Raw genomic sequence first — 21,479 nt, 5'->3', positions numbered from 1 at the left:
ATACAGTCATAAGTGGAATATGATGGGAACTATGAAACGATTAATAGTAGTGCAGATTCAGTAAATAGTCTGACAGTGTTGAGGAATTATTTGTTTAGCAGAGTGATGGTCGGAAAAAACTGTTCTTGTGTCTAGTTGTTCTGGTGTGCAGTGCTCTATAGCGTCGTTTTGAGGGTAGGAGTTGAAACAGTTTATGTCCAGGATGCGAGGGATCTGCAAATATTTTCACGGCCCTCTTCTTGATTCGTGCAGTATACAGGTCCTCAATGGAAGGCAAGTTGGTAGCAATTATTTTTTCTGCAGTCCACAAGTCTTAAAGTCCACAAGTCTTAAAGTCCACAAGTCTTAAAGTTGCCAAGGTTGGAGACCCCTGTTCCATAACCCTAAGTATCTGAGAAATGAAAACAGGAATCATCTTTGAGGCATAAAATGAAAGAAGTAAAACTTTCCTTTTCGTCACCTTGTAATATTGACCATCATTTGTGTTGTAAATGTTGTACCTTGATGAACGTATCTTTTCTTTTATGTACACTGAGAGCGTATGCACCAAGACAAATTCCTTGTGTGTCCAATCACACTTGGCCAATAAAAAATTCTATTCTATTCTATTCTATTCTATTCTATTCTATTCTATTCTATTCTATTCTATTCTATTCTATTCTATTCTATTCTATTCTATTCTATTCTAATTCTAATTCTAATTCTAATTCTATTCTATTCTTAATGAACACTATTCATTAAGTGTTGTGCCTTAGAATTCTTGATGAATGTATCTTTTCTTTTTATGTACACTGAGAGCGTATGCACCAAGACAAATTCCTTGTGTGTCCAATCACACTTGGCCAATAAAAAATTCTATTTTATTCTATTCTATTAAGATGATCTCTAGGGAACCAGAGATATTCGTGTGAGGAATATTTACCAGACACTACACCAAAGAAATAAAATACTTAATCTCACATATCATAACGGCTGCAAGAAATTTCATACGCACAAAATTGGAAAAAAGGAAATATACCAACAGAGGAGGAACTGATAAAGAAAATCTTAGATTTTGCTGAGATAATAATAATAATAATAATAACAACGACAACAACAACAACAACAACAACAACAACAACAACAGAGTTGGAAGGGACCTTGGAGGTCTTCTAGTCCAACCCACTGCCCAGGCAGGAAACCCTACACCACTTCAGACAAATGGTTATCCAATCTCTTCTTTAAAACTTCCAGTGTTGGAGCATTCACAACTTCTGGAGGCAAGTTGTTCCACTTATTAATTGTTCTCACTGTCAGGAAATTTCTCCTTAGTTCTAAGTTGCTTCTCTCCTTGACTAGTTTCCACCCATTGCTTCTTGTCCTGCCCTCAGGTGCTTTGGAGAATAGTTTGACTCCCTCTTCTTTGTGGCAAGATGAACACATTAACAAAAGAAATTAAAGAAAAGGAAGATACAGAATATTATGTAATATGGGATAAGAAGAAGGGGAAGAGCCTTCTCTGTGGGGGCACCTACCCTGTGGAATGAATTACCTTTGGGACTACGCCTACTCCCCGACCTCCGGACCTTTACGCGCGAGCTCAAGACCTTCTTGTTTCACCGAGCAGGGCTGGCCTAAGGGCAATTTTAATGGGTGGTTTTATTGATGGTTTTTGGTTTTATAGTTTTACTTGTTATTTTAACATTTTGGCCTGTGGAATCGGATTTTTAAATGGAAATATCGTGTTTTAATTTTTGTACACGTCTTTTTAACTTGGCTGTAAACCGCCCTGAGTCTTCGGAGAAGGGCGGTATAGAAATGCAAATAAATAAATAAATAAATAAATAAATAAATAAATAAATAAATAAATAAATAAATAAATAAATAAATAAATAAATGAATGAATGAATGAATGAATGAATGATACAAGTGGCTGGAAACTAGTAAAAATGAACAGTGATGAAAGGAGAGAAACCATAAGTGCAAGATGTCTGTGAGATAGTGTAGAAAATGTATAAATTTAATATTATGAGTGATAGGAGCTATAGAGTAATACAGGATAATGGGACAAGAAGGATACACATATTATAAAGGGAAATGGGAGAAAATGTAAATATTAGTAGATCACCGCTACAAAGAGGGAATGTATGTTATATGTTTTGTGTTTGTTATGTTGCGTTGTGTTGTGTTATAAATAAAAAACTTGATTACAAAAAAATAAACTAAAAGAGATGATCTCTAGATCACATCAGTTCTGACAGAAGCCCAGTGCTGGGTTGGGAAGGCTTCTCAATATGCATGAAATTTATACGTCTCACTTTTTAACCCACGAGGAGGAAACTTGTTAGAAACCCTGGAATTATTATCTGTCGAAGGACACAAGAAGAGCTAGGCTGGGTTCCGCTGAAGTTATCCCTGAGAGTTGATCAAGTGCTCTCAGAAACGTTAGGGGCTCTTATTTCCTTCCTGTGAAGAAGCAGCAGGAGAAGAAAGAGAAGAAAAGGAGGAGGAGGAGAACAACAACAACAAGAAGAACAAGAAGGAGGAGGAGGAAGAAGGAGAAGAAGGAGGAGGAAGAGGAGGAGGAAGAAGAAGGAGGAAGAGAAGGAGAAGAAGAAGAAGAAAAGGAGGAGGAGAACAACAGCAACAAGAACAAGGAGGAGAAAGAAGGAGGACGAGGAGGAAGGAGGAGGAGGAAGAAGAAGGAGGAGGAGGAGGAAGGAGGAGAAAGGAGGAGAAAGAAGGAGGAGGAGGAGGAGGAGGAGAAGAAGAAGAAGGAGAAGAAGAAGAAGAAGAAGAAAAGAGGAAGAAGAGGACAACAACGACAATGATGATTATGGGTTCCTTGGTGCTCTCAGAACTTTGCAGTGTTGCAAGCAAGAGGAGGAGGAAGAGGAAGAAGAAGATGAAGTAGAAGAAGAAGAGGAGGAGGAACAAGGAGGAGGAGAAGAAAGAAAGGAAGGAAGGAAGGAAGGAAGGAAGGATAATGAGGAAAAAGAGTGGGAGGAGATGGAGGAAAGAAGAAGGAGGAGGAGGAGGAGGAGGAGGAGGAGGAGGAGGAGGAGGAAGAAATCTTCTCATTTCTTCTTTAAAAGTCCCCTTTTGTGTATTTCCTGGTTAAGAGTTTTATTGAGAATAGGCAAAACAAAATAAACCTCTCTAAATACCCAGGTAAATTTCCATAATCAACTAATGAATGGGCAATTTAGTAAAAAAAATATGAGATGAATCTTCTTTCTTTTTCAGGAATATCAGAACAAAAAAAAAAAAATCCAGCATCTCATCTCCAAGGACTTCTTTGAAAGTTCTCTTTGATAGTATACCAGAGTTTCAGAAATTACTGCTTCCTGCTACTTGGGATTTGAGAGGGAAGAGATAAAGACATCTGCAGGACAGAGTTCAAGTCTGAAGGTGGACAATGAAATATCAGTAAGGCCACACTTGGAATATTGCATCCAATTCTGGTCACCACAATATAAAAAAGATGTGGAGACTCTAGAAAAAGTGCAGAGAAGAGCAAGAAAGATGATGAGGGGACTGGAGGCTAAAACATATGAAGAACGGTTGCAGGAACTGGTAGGTCTAGTTTGATTGAAAGAAGGACTAGGGGAGACATGATAGCAGTATTCCAATATCTCAGGGGTTGCCACAAAGAAGAGGGAGTCAAACTATTCTCCAAAGCACCTGAGGGTAGAACAAGAAGCAATGGGTGGAAACTAATCAAGGAGAGAAGCAACCTAGAACTAAGGAGGAACGTCCTGACAGTGAGAACAATTAATCAGTGGGACAGCTTGCCAGCGGATGATTGTGGGTGCTCCAACAACTGGAGGTTTTTGAGCAGAGATTGGGCGACCATTTGTCTGGAATGACATAAGGCCCCCGGCTTGTGCAGAGGGTTGGACTAGAAGAGCTCCAAGATCCCTTCCAGTTCTGTTATTCTGTATTTTGATGCGGATAACTAAGAGATGGGCCTCTGATGACATGGACATGACTGCAATCTTTTGGTGCTCGTTCTCTCTCTCTCTCTCTCTCTCTCTCACACACACACACACACACACACACACACACCTCCAATGGGGAGAAGAATGAACAAGAACGTCCGCCTATCTAGACGAATCTGTTTTTTAATGTTCTGGCTTTTCATGGGGGCATAATTATAATGTCATAACACTGCAAATTACAACTTCGCCTTTCCTGTTAGAGAGAGGAATTCACAAAGGGGCTCTCCCCCCCCCGCTCTTTATGGGTCGTTACTCATCCCTTGGCTGGCAGGTCAGTTCCGCCAAGTCAGGATTCTGACAGATGCCCATTTAAAGCTCATTAAAATTCCCAGGTCTCCGGCCATGATTGAAAGTCCTGTTCTCTCGCTGCATTTCCGTTTCGGATTAATAGAAAAGGGAATCCTGGATGAAGACTTGCCGAACGCAAATTTTTTTCCACCGTTCTTGCAATGCTGTGAGCACGTGAAGAACTTCTGAGGGGTACAAGGGTGTGTGTTGTGCCTTGCCCGCCCTCCTCTCCGCAGCCGGGCCCCTCCCTTTTCCTGCTATCTGAGCCAGAGTCTGATAATGAAGAAGAACGGCCTGGCATGCCTCCAGCCCCCAGCCCTGGCACCATGCTCGGACAGAATGAGCAAACAAACCTCCCTCCTACAGCGTGTGAGTACGAAGCCAGCCATGTGCTAGAATTGCCGGGAGCAGAGCAGGAGGATGGAAAGTCACAGTGGATGGATCCCCGCTTCCGGAGATTGGAGAGGTGACGTCAGCAAAAGGAAGGGAGGGGCAGGCCTGAATAAGTGCTGAGTCATGGAGCCACACCCCATGGCCTATATAAACGATCTGTTTTTTGGCATTCCTTGAGTCAAGCAAAGTCTCATCTGGTTGCTGAAGTCACACCTTGGATTCCTGCCTGCCCTGAGAACTCTGACAGGACTTTGGCAAAGCTGCAGAGGCTTCGTGGCCACGCTTGATACAGACTTCCCAGACCCGGCCGTCAGAGGAGGAGTGGGACACGACAGTGTGGTTGATTGAATTGCAAGGTGGTCGGACACTCTCAGAATCCAAGTTATGTTCTCCCCCTTCCCAAACGGTCTACTTAATTAATGTAACAGAATACAATAACAGAGCAACAGAGTGGGAAGGGACCTTGATGGTCTTCTAGTCCAACCCCCTGCTCAGGCCGTAAACCAGGGTTGTCAAACTCAAGGCCCACAGGTCAGAACTGGCCCATGGGGTGCTTTAATCTGGCCTGCGAGGCCGGCCTGCAAATATCAAAGGCCCATTTTCGGCCTCCACAACTTCCTACAGCACACTATGCTGGCTAAAAACGGGCCGCGTGGAGCAGGGGTGAAATCCAGCAGGTTCTGACAGGTTCTGGAGAACCAGTAGCGGAAATTTTGAGTAGTTCGGTGAACCGGCAAATACCACCTCTGGCTGGTCCCAGAGTGGGGTGGGAATGGAGATTTTGCAATATCTTTCCCTCAGGAGTGGGGAGGGAATGGGGATTTTGCAGTCTTCTTCCCCTCCCATGGCCACCAAGCCACACCCACCAAGCCACACCCACAGAACTGGTAGTAAAAAAATTTGGATTTCAACATTGACGTGGAGGCCCTGCGAGGGCCCCGTGCGGCCCGTTTTCAGCCTCCCTGGCCTCCGGCAATCTGCCGACCAAAAACAGGCTGTGCGGGAGGCCTTGCTGCAGGAGGCTGTTTAGGCCGAAAACGGAACAGAGGGGGCCCGCGTGGAGCAGCCCCACACCCCATTTTGACCAGCAGGGTGCTGCAGGAGGCCCATCTCCCTCCCTGCTCACCGCCAGCCTCCCACCCCACCAGCCTGTGGAGGAGAACTACAATGCTGATCCGGCCCTCGAAGAAATCCAATTTGACACCCCTGACATAAACTTACGGGACCGCCTGCTGTTACCTTATGCCTCCCACCGACCCGTACGCTCCCACAGAGAGGGTCTTCTCAGGGTGCCGTCCGCCAAGCGATGTCGGTTGGCGGCCCCCAGGGGAAGGGCCTTCTCTGTTGGAGCACCTACCCTCTGGAATGAACTTCCCCCTGGTTTGCGTCAATTACCTGACCTTCGGACCTTTCGCCGTGAATTGAAAACGTACTTGTTTATTCAAGCGGGACTGGCTTAATTTTTAATATTCTAAATTTTTAAATTTTTTAAATTTTAATAATTTTAACTGGTGTATTTTATTCATGGGTGAAATCTGACGGTTTTAATTTTCGGCCATTTATAGAATACGTTATTTTAACTATAGTTTTAATTTGTATATTGTCCTGTTTTAATCTGGCTGAGTCCTTCGGGAGAAGGGCGGTATAAAAATCTAAATTTGGCGGAAGGGGGACCTGGGGGCGCTCGATGTCTGCAGGCGATCGCGCCATCCCCCTCCTTCTCCCGTCCCCGGATGGTCAAGACCCTCAGAGCCTGGGCCTTCGTCTGATGTTGTACACGCACGGTCCGTGGCCAATAAGGCCCCTAATACATGATCAGATTCAGGGGTGCCGCGGATATTATAGGCGTTACGGAGACCTGGTTGGGCACTGAAGGCGTGCCCTGGTCGAGATGTGCCCACGGGTTTCCGTGCATTCCATCAGCCGAGGCCCAGGGTAGGGGTGGTGGGGTGGCGGTTGTTATTAAAGAGTCTAGAGCGAGGAGACCACTGTACCTCAGATTGCTGGGTGTGAATCCCTCTTTGTGAGGTGGGGTCATAGGTGTCAGATGGGCTTGCTGGTCACGTACCTGGCTCCTTGCTGCGTGACAGCCGCCCTGCCCGAGCTCCTGGAGGTGCTGGCTGGGGTGGCAGTTGGGAGCCCCAGACTTTTAGTCATGGGGACTTTAACTGCCATCTTCCGGCCCGTCATCGACGGCAGCTCGGGAGTTCATGGCTTCCATGACGGCCTTGGACCTGACCCAAGTAGTTGATGGCCCTACTCACATTGGGGGTGGCACTCTGGACCTGATTTTTGTCTCTGGTCAGTGGTTGAGAGATCTGGACTTAAAGGAAATAGTCATTGAACCTTTGTCATGGTCAGATCACTCTCTTCTTCGCCTAGACTTTCTGACCGCCATTCACCACCGCGGGAGGCGGAACCCGATCGTTGGTTCCGTCCCAGGCGCCTGATGGACCCGGATGGGTTCCGGACGGAGCTTGGGCCATTTCCTGAGGTCTGGCTCACGGCTCGGTTGAGGAACTTGTTGCGGCCTGGGAGCGGGCGCGGCGGGGCTTAGACCGTGTCGTGCCTTTGCGACCTCTGACCCGGCGCGGGTCCCAACCGGCTCCTTGGTTCTCCGAGGGCTGAGAGGATGGCGCGGAGAAGGCGCCTAGAGAGTTCCTGGAGGTCTAGCCGTTCAGAAGCTGATCGGACACTAGTGAAGTCCTATACTAGGACTTACCTAGTGGCATTGAGAAGCGGCGCTCGCCTCCTCCCTCATTGCATCGGCAGATAACCGCCCAGCCGCCCTGTTTGGGTGACCCGCTCCCTCCTACACCAGGAGGCGGGATGACCCGTGCAGGGGCGTGCTGAGGAGTTTATTATCTATCGATAAAATCGTTCAACCGGGATGGTTTGGACCAAGATTGCGGTGATCTGGTGAGGCTGAGGGTGGTCTTGGTGACATTTTATGGGATGAGTTTGACCCTGTTGCTCCGAGGACATGGACAGGTTGTTGGGAGGCTGAATGCCACCACATGTTTACTGGACCCGTGCCCCTCCTGGTTGGTGCTGGCCACGCAGGAGGTGACACGAGGCTGGCTCCAGGCGATTCTGAGCGCTTCTTTGGTGGAGGTGTCTTTCCGGCCGCCTTGAAAGAGGCGGTGGTGAGGCCCTCCTCAAGCCTTCCCTGGACCCGGCTGTTTAGGTAATTATCGTCGGTCTCCAACCTTCGCCGGCGAAGGTTGTTGAGAAATATGGTGGCATATCAGTTTCCCTTACACCTGGATGAAACTGTCTATCTAGACCCGTTCAGTCCGGTTTCCGGCCCGGTTACAACGGAGGCGGCTTTGGTCGCGTTGGTGGATGATCTCTGGAGGGCCAGGGATAGGGGTTGTTCCTCTGCCCTGGTCCTATTAGACCTCTCAGCGGCTTCGATACCATCGACCATGGTATCCTGCTGCGCGGTTGGAGGATTGGGAGTGGGAGGCACCGTTTACGGTGGTTCTCCTCCTATCTCTCCGACGATGCGGTCGATGTTGACAGGGGCAGAGGTCGGCCCGAGGCCCCTCACTTGTGGGGTGCCGCGGGGATCGATCCTCTCGCCTTCTGTTCAACATCTACATGAAGCCGCTGGGTGAGATCATCAGTGGGTTCGGTGTGAGGTACCAGCTGTCGCGGATGACACCCAGCTGTACTTTTCCACGGACCACCCCAGCGAAGCTATCAGTGCTGTCCCGGTGCCTGGAGGCCGACGGGTCTGGATGGGGAGAAACAGGCTCAAGCTCAATCCCTCCAAGACAGAGTGGCTGTGGATGCGGCATCCCGGTACAGTCAGCTAAATCATGACTGACCATCGGTGGCGAGTCATTGGCCCCGATGGAGAGGGTGCGCAACAGCGTCCTCCTGGATGAGCGGCTGTCTCTAGAAGATCATTTGACGGCCGCTCCAGGAGAGCGTTCTACCAGGTTCGCCTGGTGCGCCAGTTGCGCCTTTCTGGACGGGAGGCCCTTTGCACGGTCACTCACGCCCTTGTGACGTCTCGCCTGGATTACTGCAATGCTCTCTACATGGGGCTTCCTTGAAGGGCATCCGGAGGCTGCAGTTAGTTCAGAATGCGGCTGCGCGGGTGATAGAGGAGCCCTCGTGGCTCCCATAACACCCATCCTGCGCAGGCTGCACTGGCTACCTGTGGCCTTCGGGTGCGCTTCAAGGTTTTGGTGACCACCTTTAAGCGCTCCATGGCATAGGGCGGGTTATCTGGGACCGCCTGCTGTTACCTTATGCCTCCCACCGACCCGTACGCTCCCACAGAGAGGGTCTTCTCAGGGTGCCGTCCGCCAAGCGATGTCGGTTGGCGGCCCCCAGGGGAAGGGCCTTCTCTATTGGAGCACCTACCCTCTGGAATGAACTTCCCCCTGGTTTGCGTCAATTACCTGACCTTTGGACCTTTCGCCGTGAATTGAAAACGTACTTGTTTATTCAAGCGGGACTGGCTTAATTTTTAATATTCTAAATTTTTAAATTTTTAAAATTTTAATAATTTTAACTGGTGTATTTTATTCATGGGTCAAATCTGACGGTTTTAATTTTCGGCCATTTATAGAATACGTTATTTTAACTATGGTTTTAATTTGTATATTGTCCTGTTTTAATCTGGCTGAGTCCTTCGGGAGAAGGGCGGTATAAAAATCTAAATAATAAATAAATAAATAAATAAATAAACCATTCCAGACAAATGGTCCTCCAATCTCTTCTTTAAAAAAAATCTCTAATGATGGAGCACCCACAATGTCTGGAAGCAAGTCGTTCCACTGATTAATTGTTCTCACTGTCAGGAAATTTCTCTTGATAGATAGGTCCATAACTGGGTCACTGAAAGGAACAAGTAGACCACGGTAGGATCCATTCAATACTTCAGGTTGAACAAGAATGATATCTTGTTCTCCAACAGCCATTATGGTCCAAATGAGGTCACCAGCACACCCCAAGGAACATCCATTGCCTAATTTCGCAAAAGCAAGGTGTCAGGATTTCCTGGAGTCTCAGCGGAGGAATCTCCTGGTGACTTCTGACACCAAGTAGTCAACATGGTATCATCACCAAGATTAAGTTTTGTTCACCATGATATAAAAGAAGATGTTGAGACTCTAGAAAGAGTCCAGAGAAGACTAACAGAGATGATTAAAGGACTGGAGCAGAGGTGAAATGCTCCCGATTTGGACCGGATCGTCCGATCCGGTAGCGATGGCGGCAAGTGGTTCAGAGAACCAGTAGCAAAAATCCCTGCCCCCCCCCGTCATGTCCAGCTGAGCTGCGCGATCATCAGAGGTTTTTTTTTAACTTTTAAAAACATTTTTTCTTTGGATGAAAAAATGGCCGAAGAGGTTGTAAAAAAATGCTTTTAAAAGCTTCTGACGATCCCAGCTGAGTTGCCTGATCGTCAGAGGCTTTTTTTTCTTTTAAAGGCAAAAAAAAAAATGCTTTTAAAAGAAAACAAAGCCTCTGACGATCAGGCAACTCAGCTGGGATCAACAGACTCATTTATAAGCATTTTCAAGAGGTTGTAGAAAAAATGCTTTTAAAAGTAAAAAAAAAGTTGGCCATGCCCACCCAGTCATGTTATCCCCCTCCAAGACAGAGTGGCTGTGATGCCGCATCCCGCACAGTCAGCTAACCGCGCTGACCATCGGTGGCGAGTCATTGGCCCCTGGCGGAGAGGGTGCGAACTTAGGCGCCCTCCTGGATGAACGGCTGTCTCTAGAAGATCATTTGACGGCCGCTCCAGGAGAGCGTTTCACCAGGTTCGCTGGTGCGCCAGTTGCGCCTTTCTGGACCGGGAGGCCTTTGCACGGTCACCACGCCTTGTGACGCCTCGCCTGGATTACTGCAACGCCTCACATGGGGCTTCCTTGAAGGGCATCCGGAGGCTGCAGTTAGTTCAGAATGCGCCGCGCTGGTGATAGAGGGAGCCCCGGCTCCCCGTGATAACACCCATCCTGCGAGGCTGCACTGGCTACCTGTGGTTTTCCGGTGCGCTTCAAGGTTTTGGTGACCACCTTTAAAGCGCCCATGGCATAGGGCCGGGTTATTCACGGACCGCCTACTGCGACCAGATACCTCTCACCGACCTGCGCCTCACAGAGAGGGTCTTCTCAGGGTGCCGTCAGCTAGGCAGTGTCGGTTGGCGGCCCCCAGGAAGGGCCTTCTCTGTGGGGCTCCCACCCTCTGGAACGAACTCCCCCCAGGACTCCGTCAACTTCCTGACCTTCGAACCTTCCGTCGCGAGCTCAAGACACATTTATTCATCTGTGCAGGACTGGCTTAGATTTTTAAATTTAGAGGGGTTTTAAATTGATTTTAATATTTATATTTGATATTTATATTTCTATTTTTAATAATTCGGGCGCTAGAATAAGTTTTTTAAGGATTATTTTAATTTGTATATTGATATTGATGTTTTATATGCCTGTAAACCGCCCTGAGTCCTTTGGGAGATAGGGCGGTATATAAATTCGAATAATAATAAAAATAAAATAATAAATAAAATAATAAATAATAAATAAATAAATAAATAAATAAACCATTCCAGACAAATGGTCCTCCAATCTCTTCTTTAAAAAAAATCTCTAATGATGGAGCACCCACAATGTCTGGAAGCAAGTCGTTCCACTGATTAATTGTTCTCACTGTCAGGAAATTTCTCTTGATAGATAGGTCCATAACTGGGTCACTGAAAGGAACAAGTAGACCACGGTTGGATCCATTCAATACTTCAGGTTGAACAAGAACGATATCTTGTTCTCCAACAGCCATTATGGTCCAAATGAGGTCACCAGCACACCCCAAGGAACATCCATTGCCTAATTTCGCAAAAGCAAGGTGTCAGGATTTCCTGGAGTCTCAGCGGAGGAATCTCCTGGTGACTTCTGACACCAAGTAGTCTAACATGGTATCATCACCAAGATTAAGTTTTGTTCACCATGATATAAAAGAAGATGTTGAGACTCTAGAAAGAGTCCAGAGAAGGCTAACAGAGATGATTAAAGGACTGGAGCAGGGGTGAAATGCTCCCGATTTGGACCGGATCGCCCGATCCGGTAGCGATGGCGGCAAGTGGTTCAGAGAACCAGTAGCAAAAATCCCTGCCCCCCCGTCATGTCCAGCTGAGCTGCGCGATCATCAGAGGTTTTTTTTTTTTTTTAACTTTTAAAAGCATTTTTTCTTTGGATGAAAAAATGGCCGAAGAGGTTGTAAAAAAATGCTTTCAAAAGGTTCTGACGATCCCAGCTGAGTTGCCTGATCGTCAGAGGCTTTTTTTTCTTTTAAAGGCAAAAAAAATATGCTTTTAAAAGAAAACAAAGCCTCTGACGATCAGGCAACTCAGCTGGGATCGTCAGAGCCATTTATAAGCATTTTCGGCCGAAGAGGTTGTAGAAAAAAATGCTTTTAAAAGTAAAAAAAAAAAGTTGGCCATGCCCACCCAGTCATGTTATCCCCCCTCCAAGACATGCCCACAGAACCAGTAGTAACTGGACTGGAGGCTAAAACATGTAAAGAAGAGTTGCAGGAATGGGGAATGTCTAGACTAATGAAGAGAAGGACTAGGGGTGATGTGTTAGCCATCTTCCAATACCAGACGGGCTGTCACAAAGAAGAGGGAGGATCAACCTATTTTTCAAAGCACCAGAAGGCAAGAGAAGAAGCAACGGATGGAAACTAATCAAGGAGAGGACCAACCTACAAGTAAGGAGAAATTTCCTGACAGTTGAGAACAATTAATCAGTGGAACAACTTGCCTCCAGAAGTTGTAAATGCTCCATCACTGGAGGATTTTGAAGAAGAGACTTGACAGCCATTTGACCGGATGGTACTATATAGCAGAGCTCTCCAACCTTGACAACTTTTAAGACTTGTGTACTTCAACTCCCAGAATTCCTCAGCCAGCTTTGCTGAGAGCATTTTGGGAGTTGAAGTCTGTAGGTTGCCACAGTTGGAGACCTCTGCTATATAGGGTCTCCTGCTTGAGCAAAGAGTTGGGTTAGAAGATCTCCAAAATCCGTTCCAACTCTGCTATTCTGTAATTCCGTTAAACCTATTCTGTTAAATGTCTAGACTACATCTTTCTGGTTATGACCAAATTGTTTTTGGTCTTTGGATTTGAACAGCTGTTAGAAGAAGACGTCAAGGAAATCAAACATACATCGGACAACATATAGTGTTCTGGAATTATAGGATCATCCATGACCATAGAGGAAGAAGGTCAGTAGATTCTGTGGATGGACAATCAACCAAAAGATCAGATGTAGCATCAAGTTGTGAGTCTTATTTAAAGGGGGGGGAAAAATTAGACATAACCGGTCCACAAAGTACTAGAGAAAACTTCTGGGGCCTTCAAGGAGCAGGTTGTCATCTTCTGGTCTACACCTTTGCTGGATATGACTAAACCGAGGTCAGCTGGAGAAAACGTAGATAGAACTAACAAAATATATGTGTGTCTATCGGATTATAATCATGGGAGCATTTATTTATTTATATTTATTGAGCTGGGAACTTGGCTTTTGTATTTCTCACGTAATGCAATCTCTGTTAATTCTTCTGAATTATTCCCTTTCTCTCTGCATTCATCTTCCACTTACAAAGAAAGAATATCAGCGGGTTGGCAAAAGGAATCCGTTGAAAAATGAGTTCATTTCTCTAAAAAATACTGTAAGTTCTGAGGTAAAAAAAGAAACAGTCCTAGAGAAGAAATGTACTAAGAAATTTTCTTTATACCAGTTTTTTTCTCATAGTGTTTGTATCCTTTCATAAACTTCAGAGGAACTGTGTAAAAATACTTTTGTGGGTTTTTGTTTTTTTGGGGGGGGGAAATTAATGGCCAAAGAAATCCTTGATGAAGAATGCAGTGCATTTCTGTTTTCTTTTCTTCTCGGTGAATCCAAAATGTCATTCAGTGCTTGACGCATCCAGATAAAGCAATACTTTTCATAAAAGGTAAAGGTAAAGGTTCCCCTCGCACATATGCGCTAGTCGTTCCCGACTCTAGGGGGCAGTGCTCATCTCCATTTCAAAGCCGAAGAGCCAGTGCTGCCCAAAGATGTCTCTGTGGTATTTGGCCGGCATGACTAAATGCTGAAGGCGCACGGAACGCTGTGACCTTCCCACCAAAAGTGGTCCCTATTTTTCTACTTGCATTTTTACGTGCTTTCGAACTGCTAAGTTGGCAGAAGCTGGGACAAGTAACGGGAGCTCACCCCATTATGCGGCATTAGGGATTCGAACCGCTGAACTGCCGACCGTTCAACTGACAAACTCAATTATAAAAAAGATGTTGAGACTCTAGAAAGAGTGCAGAGAAGAGCAACCAGGATGATTAGGGGACTGGAGACTAGAACATACAATGAACGGTTGCAAGAACTGGGCCTGGCTAGTCTAATGAAGAGAAGGACCAGAGGAGACAGGATAGCAAGTCTTCCAATACTTGAGGGGCTGCCACAGAGAGGAGGGGGTCAAGCTATTTTCCAAAGCACTTGTAGGCCAGACAAAGAGTAATGGATGGAAACTGATCAAGGAGAGATTCAACCTAGAAATAAGGAGATTTCATATTTCAGAGGAGGCTGTAAAACTCATCAGGTGAACTATTTCAGTATTTGTGGTTTTCTCCATACGAGTCCATTTACTCAAGTATTGATTGCAATGGACAAAATAACAACAACAACAACAACAACAATAACAACAACAACAACAACAGTAAGGTACTTGGTACTTGGTTGATACCTAGGATACTGGCAGCAACCCATATCAACCATTAACACCAGTCAATAGTATTTGTGATGCCTTTTTGAATGTTCAGTTGACTGAGTTTCATGTGTAATGAATAAAGATAAATAACAGAGGATAGAAAAAAACATCCACCCACAGATGTTCCAGCGTGAAGAACGTGGGAGCTCAAATGACAATAGATGTCTTGGGCTTAAGAAGACCACATGAACTTATTAACCGTTGTGGCTCCGGCCCCCGAGCCGGCCCCCGAGCCTGCCCTCATGGAGGAGAGTGACTCGTAGAGTGAGGGAGAGGAGCCAGCAGGCCTCCCTCGCCAGGACCCTCCTTGCTGGCACTGCCCCAAGTTCCAGCTGCAGGCCAGGAGGAGGAGCTGACAAGGCCTCCCTCTCCCGGACCCTCCTCCTCCTCCCTGGCAACGCCCCAAGTCCCAGCTGCTGATGATCAATCCTGGATTGACCCGAGGCAGTGACGTAAAGATAAGCATGCACAACAGAGGAAAAGGTGAGGCAGGCTCAGAGAGTGCTGAGTCGTGGAGCCACACCCCATAGGGGATAAAAGCGGGTGGAGCTGCTGTTGGGCTTCGTGATGGACAAAAAACTACCCGGTGTGTGTTGCAGCTTGGTCAATTGGGAGTTAAAGGACTTTTTTTCCTGTAAGCTTGGCAACGGGACTGGGACACGTGTGCTTTTATCTCTGTCCGAGATTAAGACTTCAGAGCTTGGCAGGCCTCTGCACGGTCGCTGCCAAGCCTTGTGCTTCCTATAGAAGAATCAGGTCTTTGTCAATAAAAGGACCGTGAAACTCGTGTTTCTCCGTGACGTGGGAAGGGGGACAAAACATTAACAGAAGTTGACTATATTCAGAATATAGAAGGGACCTATTCCTCACCATACGAAGCTGATCAATGATATCTTTGGTTGATCAGTGTCTTCTACAAGACCAGCCCATTTGGTGAGTTCATCTTCAGGTGTAATATACAAAATGGAATTCAACGTAGAGAAAAGTCAAATCTTACATTGAGGCAAGAAAAACCGAAAAGTGCACACAAAAAGACTGGGTGAAACCAGACTTCTTAATAGCAGTGACTGTGAGGGATCTTGGAGTCTTAGTGGACAATCAGCTAAATATGAGCCAGCAGTGTGCAGCGGCAGCCAAAAAAGCCAATGCAATCCTAAACTCATTCACAGAAGGATACCATCAAGATCAAGATTGATAGATTGATCGATCGATCAATAGAGGTATAAATGATAGCTAATAGAGATGAAAGATAGATAGATAGATAGATAGATAGATAGATAGAGAGAGAGAGAGAGAGAGAGAGAGATAATGGATGGGTAAGATGATATTTGTTTATTAGATTTATTAAATTTATTTGATATCCTTCTTACCTCAAGGTGATTCAGATAGATAGATGGATGAATAGATAGATGAATGAAATGATTGATAGATGATTGGATTTATATATAGATGTATACATCTATATGTACACACACACACACACAGTAGATACACACAGTATATAGATAGATATAGGTGAATATGGATGGATAGATTAGATAGACAGACAGATTAGATAGATAGATAGATAGATAGATAGATAGATAGATAGATAGATAGATAGATAGATAGATAGATAGACAGACAGACAGACAGATGATAATAGAATAGAATTTTTATTGGCCAAGTGTGATTGGACACAAGGAATTTGTCTTGGTGCATATTCTATAATCTATCTATAGATAGATAGATAGATAGATAGATAGATAGATAGATAGATAGATAGATAGATAGATAGATAGATAGATAGATAGATAGATATAGATATGGAGATATAGAGAGATATGGAGATAGAGATAGAGATAGATAGACAGGCAGATAGATGATAATAGACAGATAGACAGATGGGTGGATGGATAGATAGATAGATAGATAGACAGAGAGACAGATAGATAGATGATACAGATGGAGATGGATGGATGGATGGATGGATGGATGGATGGACAGATAATCAGATAGTCAGTCAGACAGATCAAGATATTAGAACTGGAGGTATAGAGAAATTAGGAGTGGAGGTATACCTGAAAAAATGCAAGCTTTAGATTAATTTTCTTACTAGGCTCTAAGGAAAATTAAATTACAGTTCAAAGCTGGTTAGCCCAGCAGGGGCATCCATAAGGTGAAAAAGAAGAGAAATAAAAATAATAAAAAAACAAATGTTAAAAGGGGTTCTCTAACCATGGGGTCAAAGCCCCACAGAAGCCTCAATCCGGTGGCTTCTTCTCAAGCCAACCTGATCCACTTTGAGAAGCGTTGCCGGAGGAGGCTAAGAGCTCTAAACTTCTCAAGGACAAAAGAAGGTTGGAGAAAATTTCCACCCGAAAAAAAAGGTACACATTTTGGATAAGAGTGGATCAAAGAAGCAGAGGAACCTTTGAACTTAGCCCCCTTCAGCTTGTTGTCCTTGAATTATGCATTAACAACTCTCTCGAAAAATAAGGCGTCCGTATTTTTGAACGCATCGCTGTCTCTGTCGTAAGTCAGAAATCCTCTCAAGGTGTACATACATCTATAAAGTTCAAGAACTGGAAGATTTAGCCTATTTCCCCCCCCCTCTTTTTCATCTCATCTTAAAAGTTCCTGGCTTTTGACACCACTAGGTGTATACAGAAGGAAGATAATCCAAGACATTTGGTGAATATCAAATTGTAGAAGACGGCAATTCATCCCTTTCTCAATTACAGATAGTCCTCAATTTATAACAATTCATTTAGTGACCATTCAAACTTACGATGATGCTGAAAAAGTGACTGCTATCTATCTATCTATCTATCTATCTATCTATCTATCTATCTATCTATCTATCTATCTATCTATCTATCTATCTATCTATCTATCTATCTATCTATCTCTATCCATCATCCATCCATCAATTTCTATCTATCTCTATCATCTATCCATCCATCCATCCATCCATCCATCCATCCATCCATCCCTCTCTCTTTCATCTATCTATCTATCTATCTATCTATCTATCTATCTATCTATCTATCTATCTATCTATCTACCTACCTACCTACCTACCTACCTACCTACCTACCTACCTACCTATCTTTATCTATCTACCTTCCGTCCATCTATCATCCATCCATCCATCTATCTATCTCTATCTAACATATATCCATCCATCCATCCATCCATCCATCCATCCATCCATCCATCCATTCCTCTCTCTTTCATCCATCCATCCATCTATCTATCTATCTATCTATCTATCTATCTATCTATCTATCTATCTATCTATCTATCTATCTATCTATCGCTCGCAATAGCAGTTAGACTTACCTACCGCTTCACAGTGTTTTACAGCCCTCTCTAAGCAGCTTACAGAGTCAGCCTGTTGACCCCAACAATCCAGGTCCTCATTTTACCCACCTCGGAAGGATGGAAAGCCGAGTCAACTTTGAGTCGGTCAGGATAGAACTGCTGGCAGTGAGCAGACTTAACCTGCAATACTGCATTCTAACTCCTGCGCCATAACAGCTCTTATAAGCAACTCACTGTCTTCCCTTGATTTACTGTTGACTTTGGCCACCTCTAACAAGGTTTCTCTTCTGTTCTGACAGCTGGATACCTACCATCTTCTACGGGATGGTTGGTTTAGCCTTGTTTCTGAAGCGACAGAAAGTCCAAGCAATGGCCATTTCAGCAGCTCAAAGACTCACCTTCTCTCTGTTGCTGTGGTATCATGGGAGGTGGCTGTGGGAAGGCTTGGCCTATCTGACCGTAGGCCGCAGGATAAGCAGCTAGAGGGAGAAAGGAAGAAAAGCAGACATTAAGGTCCTTGCAGAAACAAGAAAGAAAATTTATCATCTTCTCAACCCAAGAATTCAATTTCATGGGTCAGAAACAGCCTTTTTGCAAGAACGCCAGAAGATCCTAACATTTAGGAAGCTAAACCTCTTAACGTTCAACAGCGGGAGATACAGTAACAGAGTTGGAAGGGACCTTGGAGGTCACCTAGTCCAACCCCCTGCTTCACGCAGGAGACTGTACTAGGGATGCGAACCGCCGAACTGCCGACCTTTCTGATCGGCAAGCTCGGTGTCTTAGCCACTGAGCCACCTAGTCGGGCTAGTCAGGAAGGAGGAGATAGACTAGCTCTGAGGAGCTAACGAAAGTTCAGCTTCCCAAAAAACGCTTTTTTTTTTTCCAAAAGGAAACTGGACTTTCTTGGTTTATTTCCTTCGAAAATGTTTTGCTTCTCATCCAAAAAGCTTCAATTAGAATAGAGCTGGAAGGGGTCTTTGGAGGTCTTCTAGTCCAGCCCCACCCCTGCTCAAGCAGGAGACCTTATACCACTTCACAAAGGTGGTTGTTCAGTCCCTTCTTAAAGACCACCAAGTGATGGAGCATCCAACAACGTCTGGTGGCAAGCTGTTCCACTGGTTAATTGTCCTCACTGTTAGGAAGTTTCTCCTTAATTCCAGGTTGCTTCTTTCCTTGAGTAGCTTCCATTCATGGTTTCTTGTCTTGGCTTCTGTTGCTTTGGAAAATAAGCTGACCCCCTTGTCTTTGTGGCAGCCCCTCAAATACTGGAATCCTGCTATCATGTCCCCACTAGTCCTTCTTTTCTCTAGACCATCCAAGCCCAAATCCTGCAAGTGTTCTTCATACATTTTACTCTCCAGTCCTTTAATCATCTTATTTGCTCTTAAGTGACCAAAACTGGATGCAGCATTCCAGGTGTGGTTTTACTAAGGTTTTATAAAGCGGTAATCATATTTTATAAAGTACTAGCTGATAACCCAGGTTACTTACAGGACCGCCTACTGCTACCGATTGCCTCCCACCGACCCGTGCGCTCTCACAGAGAGGGACTCCTCAGGGTGCCGTCCGCCAAGCAATGTCGGCTGGCGGCCCCCAGGGGGAGGGCCTTCTCCGTGGGGGCTCCCACCCTCTGGAATGAACTTCCCCCAGGACTCCGTCAACTGCCTGACCTTCGGACTTTCCGCCGCGAATTGAAGACATATCTATTTATTCGCGCAGGACTGGCATAGAAATTTTTAGTAGTTTTTAATATTTGGATTTAAATTTTATGGGGTTTTATGGTTTTAAATGGATTTTAATTTGGCTTTATATTTAATAAGTTTTTTAATTATTGTTTTATTGTGCACTTTTTTACTGTTTTATTTGGCTGTGAACCGCCCTGAGTCCTTCGGGAGAAGGGCGGTATAAAAATCTAATAAATAAATAAATAAATAAATAACCTGGTATTGCCCAGGTAAACGTAATTTCTAATGTTGGATTTTCCCCCTTACCAGAGGGAGTCCCCTTGTGGAGTATTGTGAAGCCATTACCATGGCAACTCCACTGTGCTGTACAGTAGAAACCATTTTAAGGCAGTACAGTAAAAGCCATTTTAAGGCACAACAGGCTGCATCTTAACAGAACACACACCCCAAGGGTGTGGGGTTAGGAGTGTCTTACCTCCACAGTATTTCTTTCCAGAGAGTAAGTCAACTGTATACCAAGTTTGGTTGAAATTGTTCAAGGCATTCCAGAGTTATGCTGGAACATACACACACACATCCATTTTTATATGTATAGATTAAGTATTTATAAAGTATTCGTATTTATAAAGTACTAAGTAGCGGTGCTTCTTCTGGAACTTCAGGAATTAAAGAAGCTTCTTGGGTGAGAAGCAAAATGTTTTCAAAGGAAAAAGAAAACCAAGAAAGTCCAGTGGTGGTGCCAAAAGTGGGGGTCGCGCAGGGGGGTCGTGTGCATGCCCACACCCATAATTCTATGTGCCTTGCCCTCCTGTACATACGTACGCGACCCCCCATGACCCCCACACACACTTTTGGTACGCGATGGGACAGTGGGCCTGTATTTCACCCTCCCCAGGCTCCAGAGCCTTTCTAGGAGCCTGTGGAGGGCGAAATAGGCCTTCCCCACCCCACCTTAGGCCCTCTGGAGTCTGGAAACAACCTGTTTCCCTACTTCTGGTGGGCCCAGAAGGCCCGAAAATGGAGCTGAGCTCACGTGCCCATCAATATGGCTCCACATACCACCTGTGGCACACGTACCATAGGTTCGCCATCATGGACCTAGATGATTGAGAAGCTCCATAGACATTAGATGTTCAGCTTCCATGTTTGCGCATATCATGTATCTCAAATGGTCATTCGGAAGTGTCAACTTATGACAGGTTTGACGGATGGAAAAATAAAATATATGAACGATGAAGAGTCACTTCAGCCAATTTCAACAATTTCAAGACGCAGAAGATCGACCAGGATGTACTGAGACATCTCAAGGTCCTTTGGAGGAGAGAACAAGACTCCAGTCATGAAAAACACAGATGTCAATTATCCTTCCGTTCACGTTTCATTAGTAGCTGTCCAGACATTGTCCATATTGTTCTCTTGCAACGAGATGTGAGATAGTCTTCTTCTGAGACTTCTGGTCTAGCTACAGCTTGGGATTTGCTAATGGTCTCCTATCCAAGTACACTCAAGACCGTTCTTTGGTCATCTGATCATCACCCAAGATTGGCGAGATGTTGCCATTTTTACATCGTTGCCAAGAAAGCTACATGGACATCTCCCTGAGGTCTCTTGGAGATGAGCTTGAATCAAGAGGGTCCTTACCTTTTATCCTAAACCTTGCCTGATACCTGTTCCTCAACAGCTTACATCAGCTTGACTTTTTGCATAACACATTCTTGTGAAAATGGTAGAGAAATGCAGATGGTACAATTTAAGACAGTTTCCCCATATGAACCCCCTCTAAATAATGTAGTTGGGCTGCAAACCATAGAATTTTAGTATATATAGATGACGATGATGATGATGATGGAATTAGCCAATCCAGAAATATATTTGGGGCACGTCTTAACTTGATTTGGCTTAATTTAGATCTTCTACCTTACCAAAATAAGAAGGCAACTAATAGACTGTGTAGGGTTAGACTTTTCCAAATTGGTGCTCTTCAGAGATCTTACATGAAGAACCTTCTCATTCCCAAAGAAGCCTACAACTCTCATCACTCAGG

The 21,479-nt window shown here is 44.9% G+C and overlaps 1 protein-coding gene across 45 annotated transcripts in view; it reads right to left on the bottom strand.

The window, feature by feature from the left end:
* Nucleotides 1-21,479, bottom strand: part of CELF4 (CUGBP Elav-like family member 4) — a 1,066,478-nt gene that overhangs the window by 34,298 nt on the left and 1,010,701 nt on the right. For all 45 annotated transcript variants that reach the window (XM_058171904.1, XM_058171925.1, XM_058171910.1 and 42 more), the window contains one exon: nucleotides 18,146-18,226. In XM_058171904.1, the coding sequence (XP_058027887.1) occupies nucleotides 18,146-18,226 (81 nt within the window). The remainder of the gene's footprint in view (nucleotides 1-18,145; nucleotides 18,227-21,479) is intronic.

This window comes from Ahaetulla prasina, chromosome 2 (genome assembly GCF_028640845.1).
Source record: "Ahaetulla prasina isolate Xishuangbanna chromosome 2, ASM2864084v1, whole genome shotgun sequence".
Classification (NCBI taxonomy): domain Eukaryota; kingdom Metazoa; phylum Chordata; class Lepidosauria; order Squamata; family Colubridae; genus Ahaetulla; species Ahaetulla prasina.
Note: the sequence above shows the minus strand (reverse complement) of the source record. Positions and strands in the feature narration are given on the sequence as shown.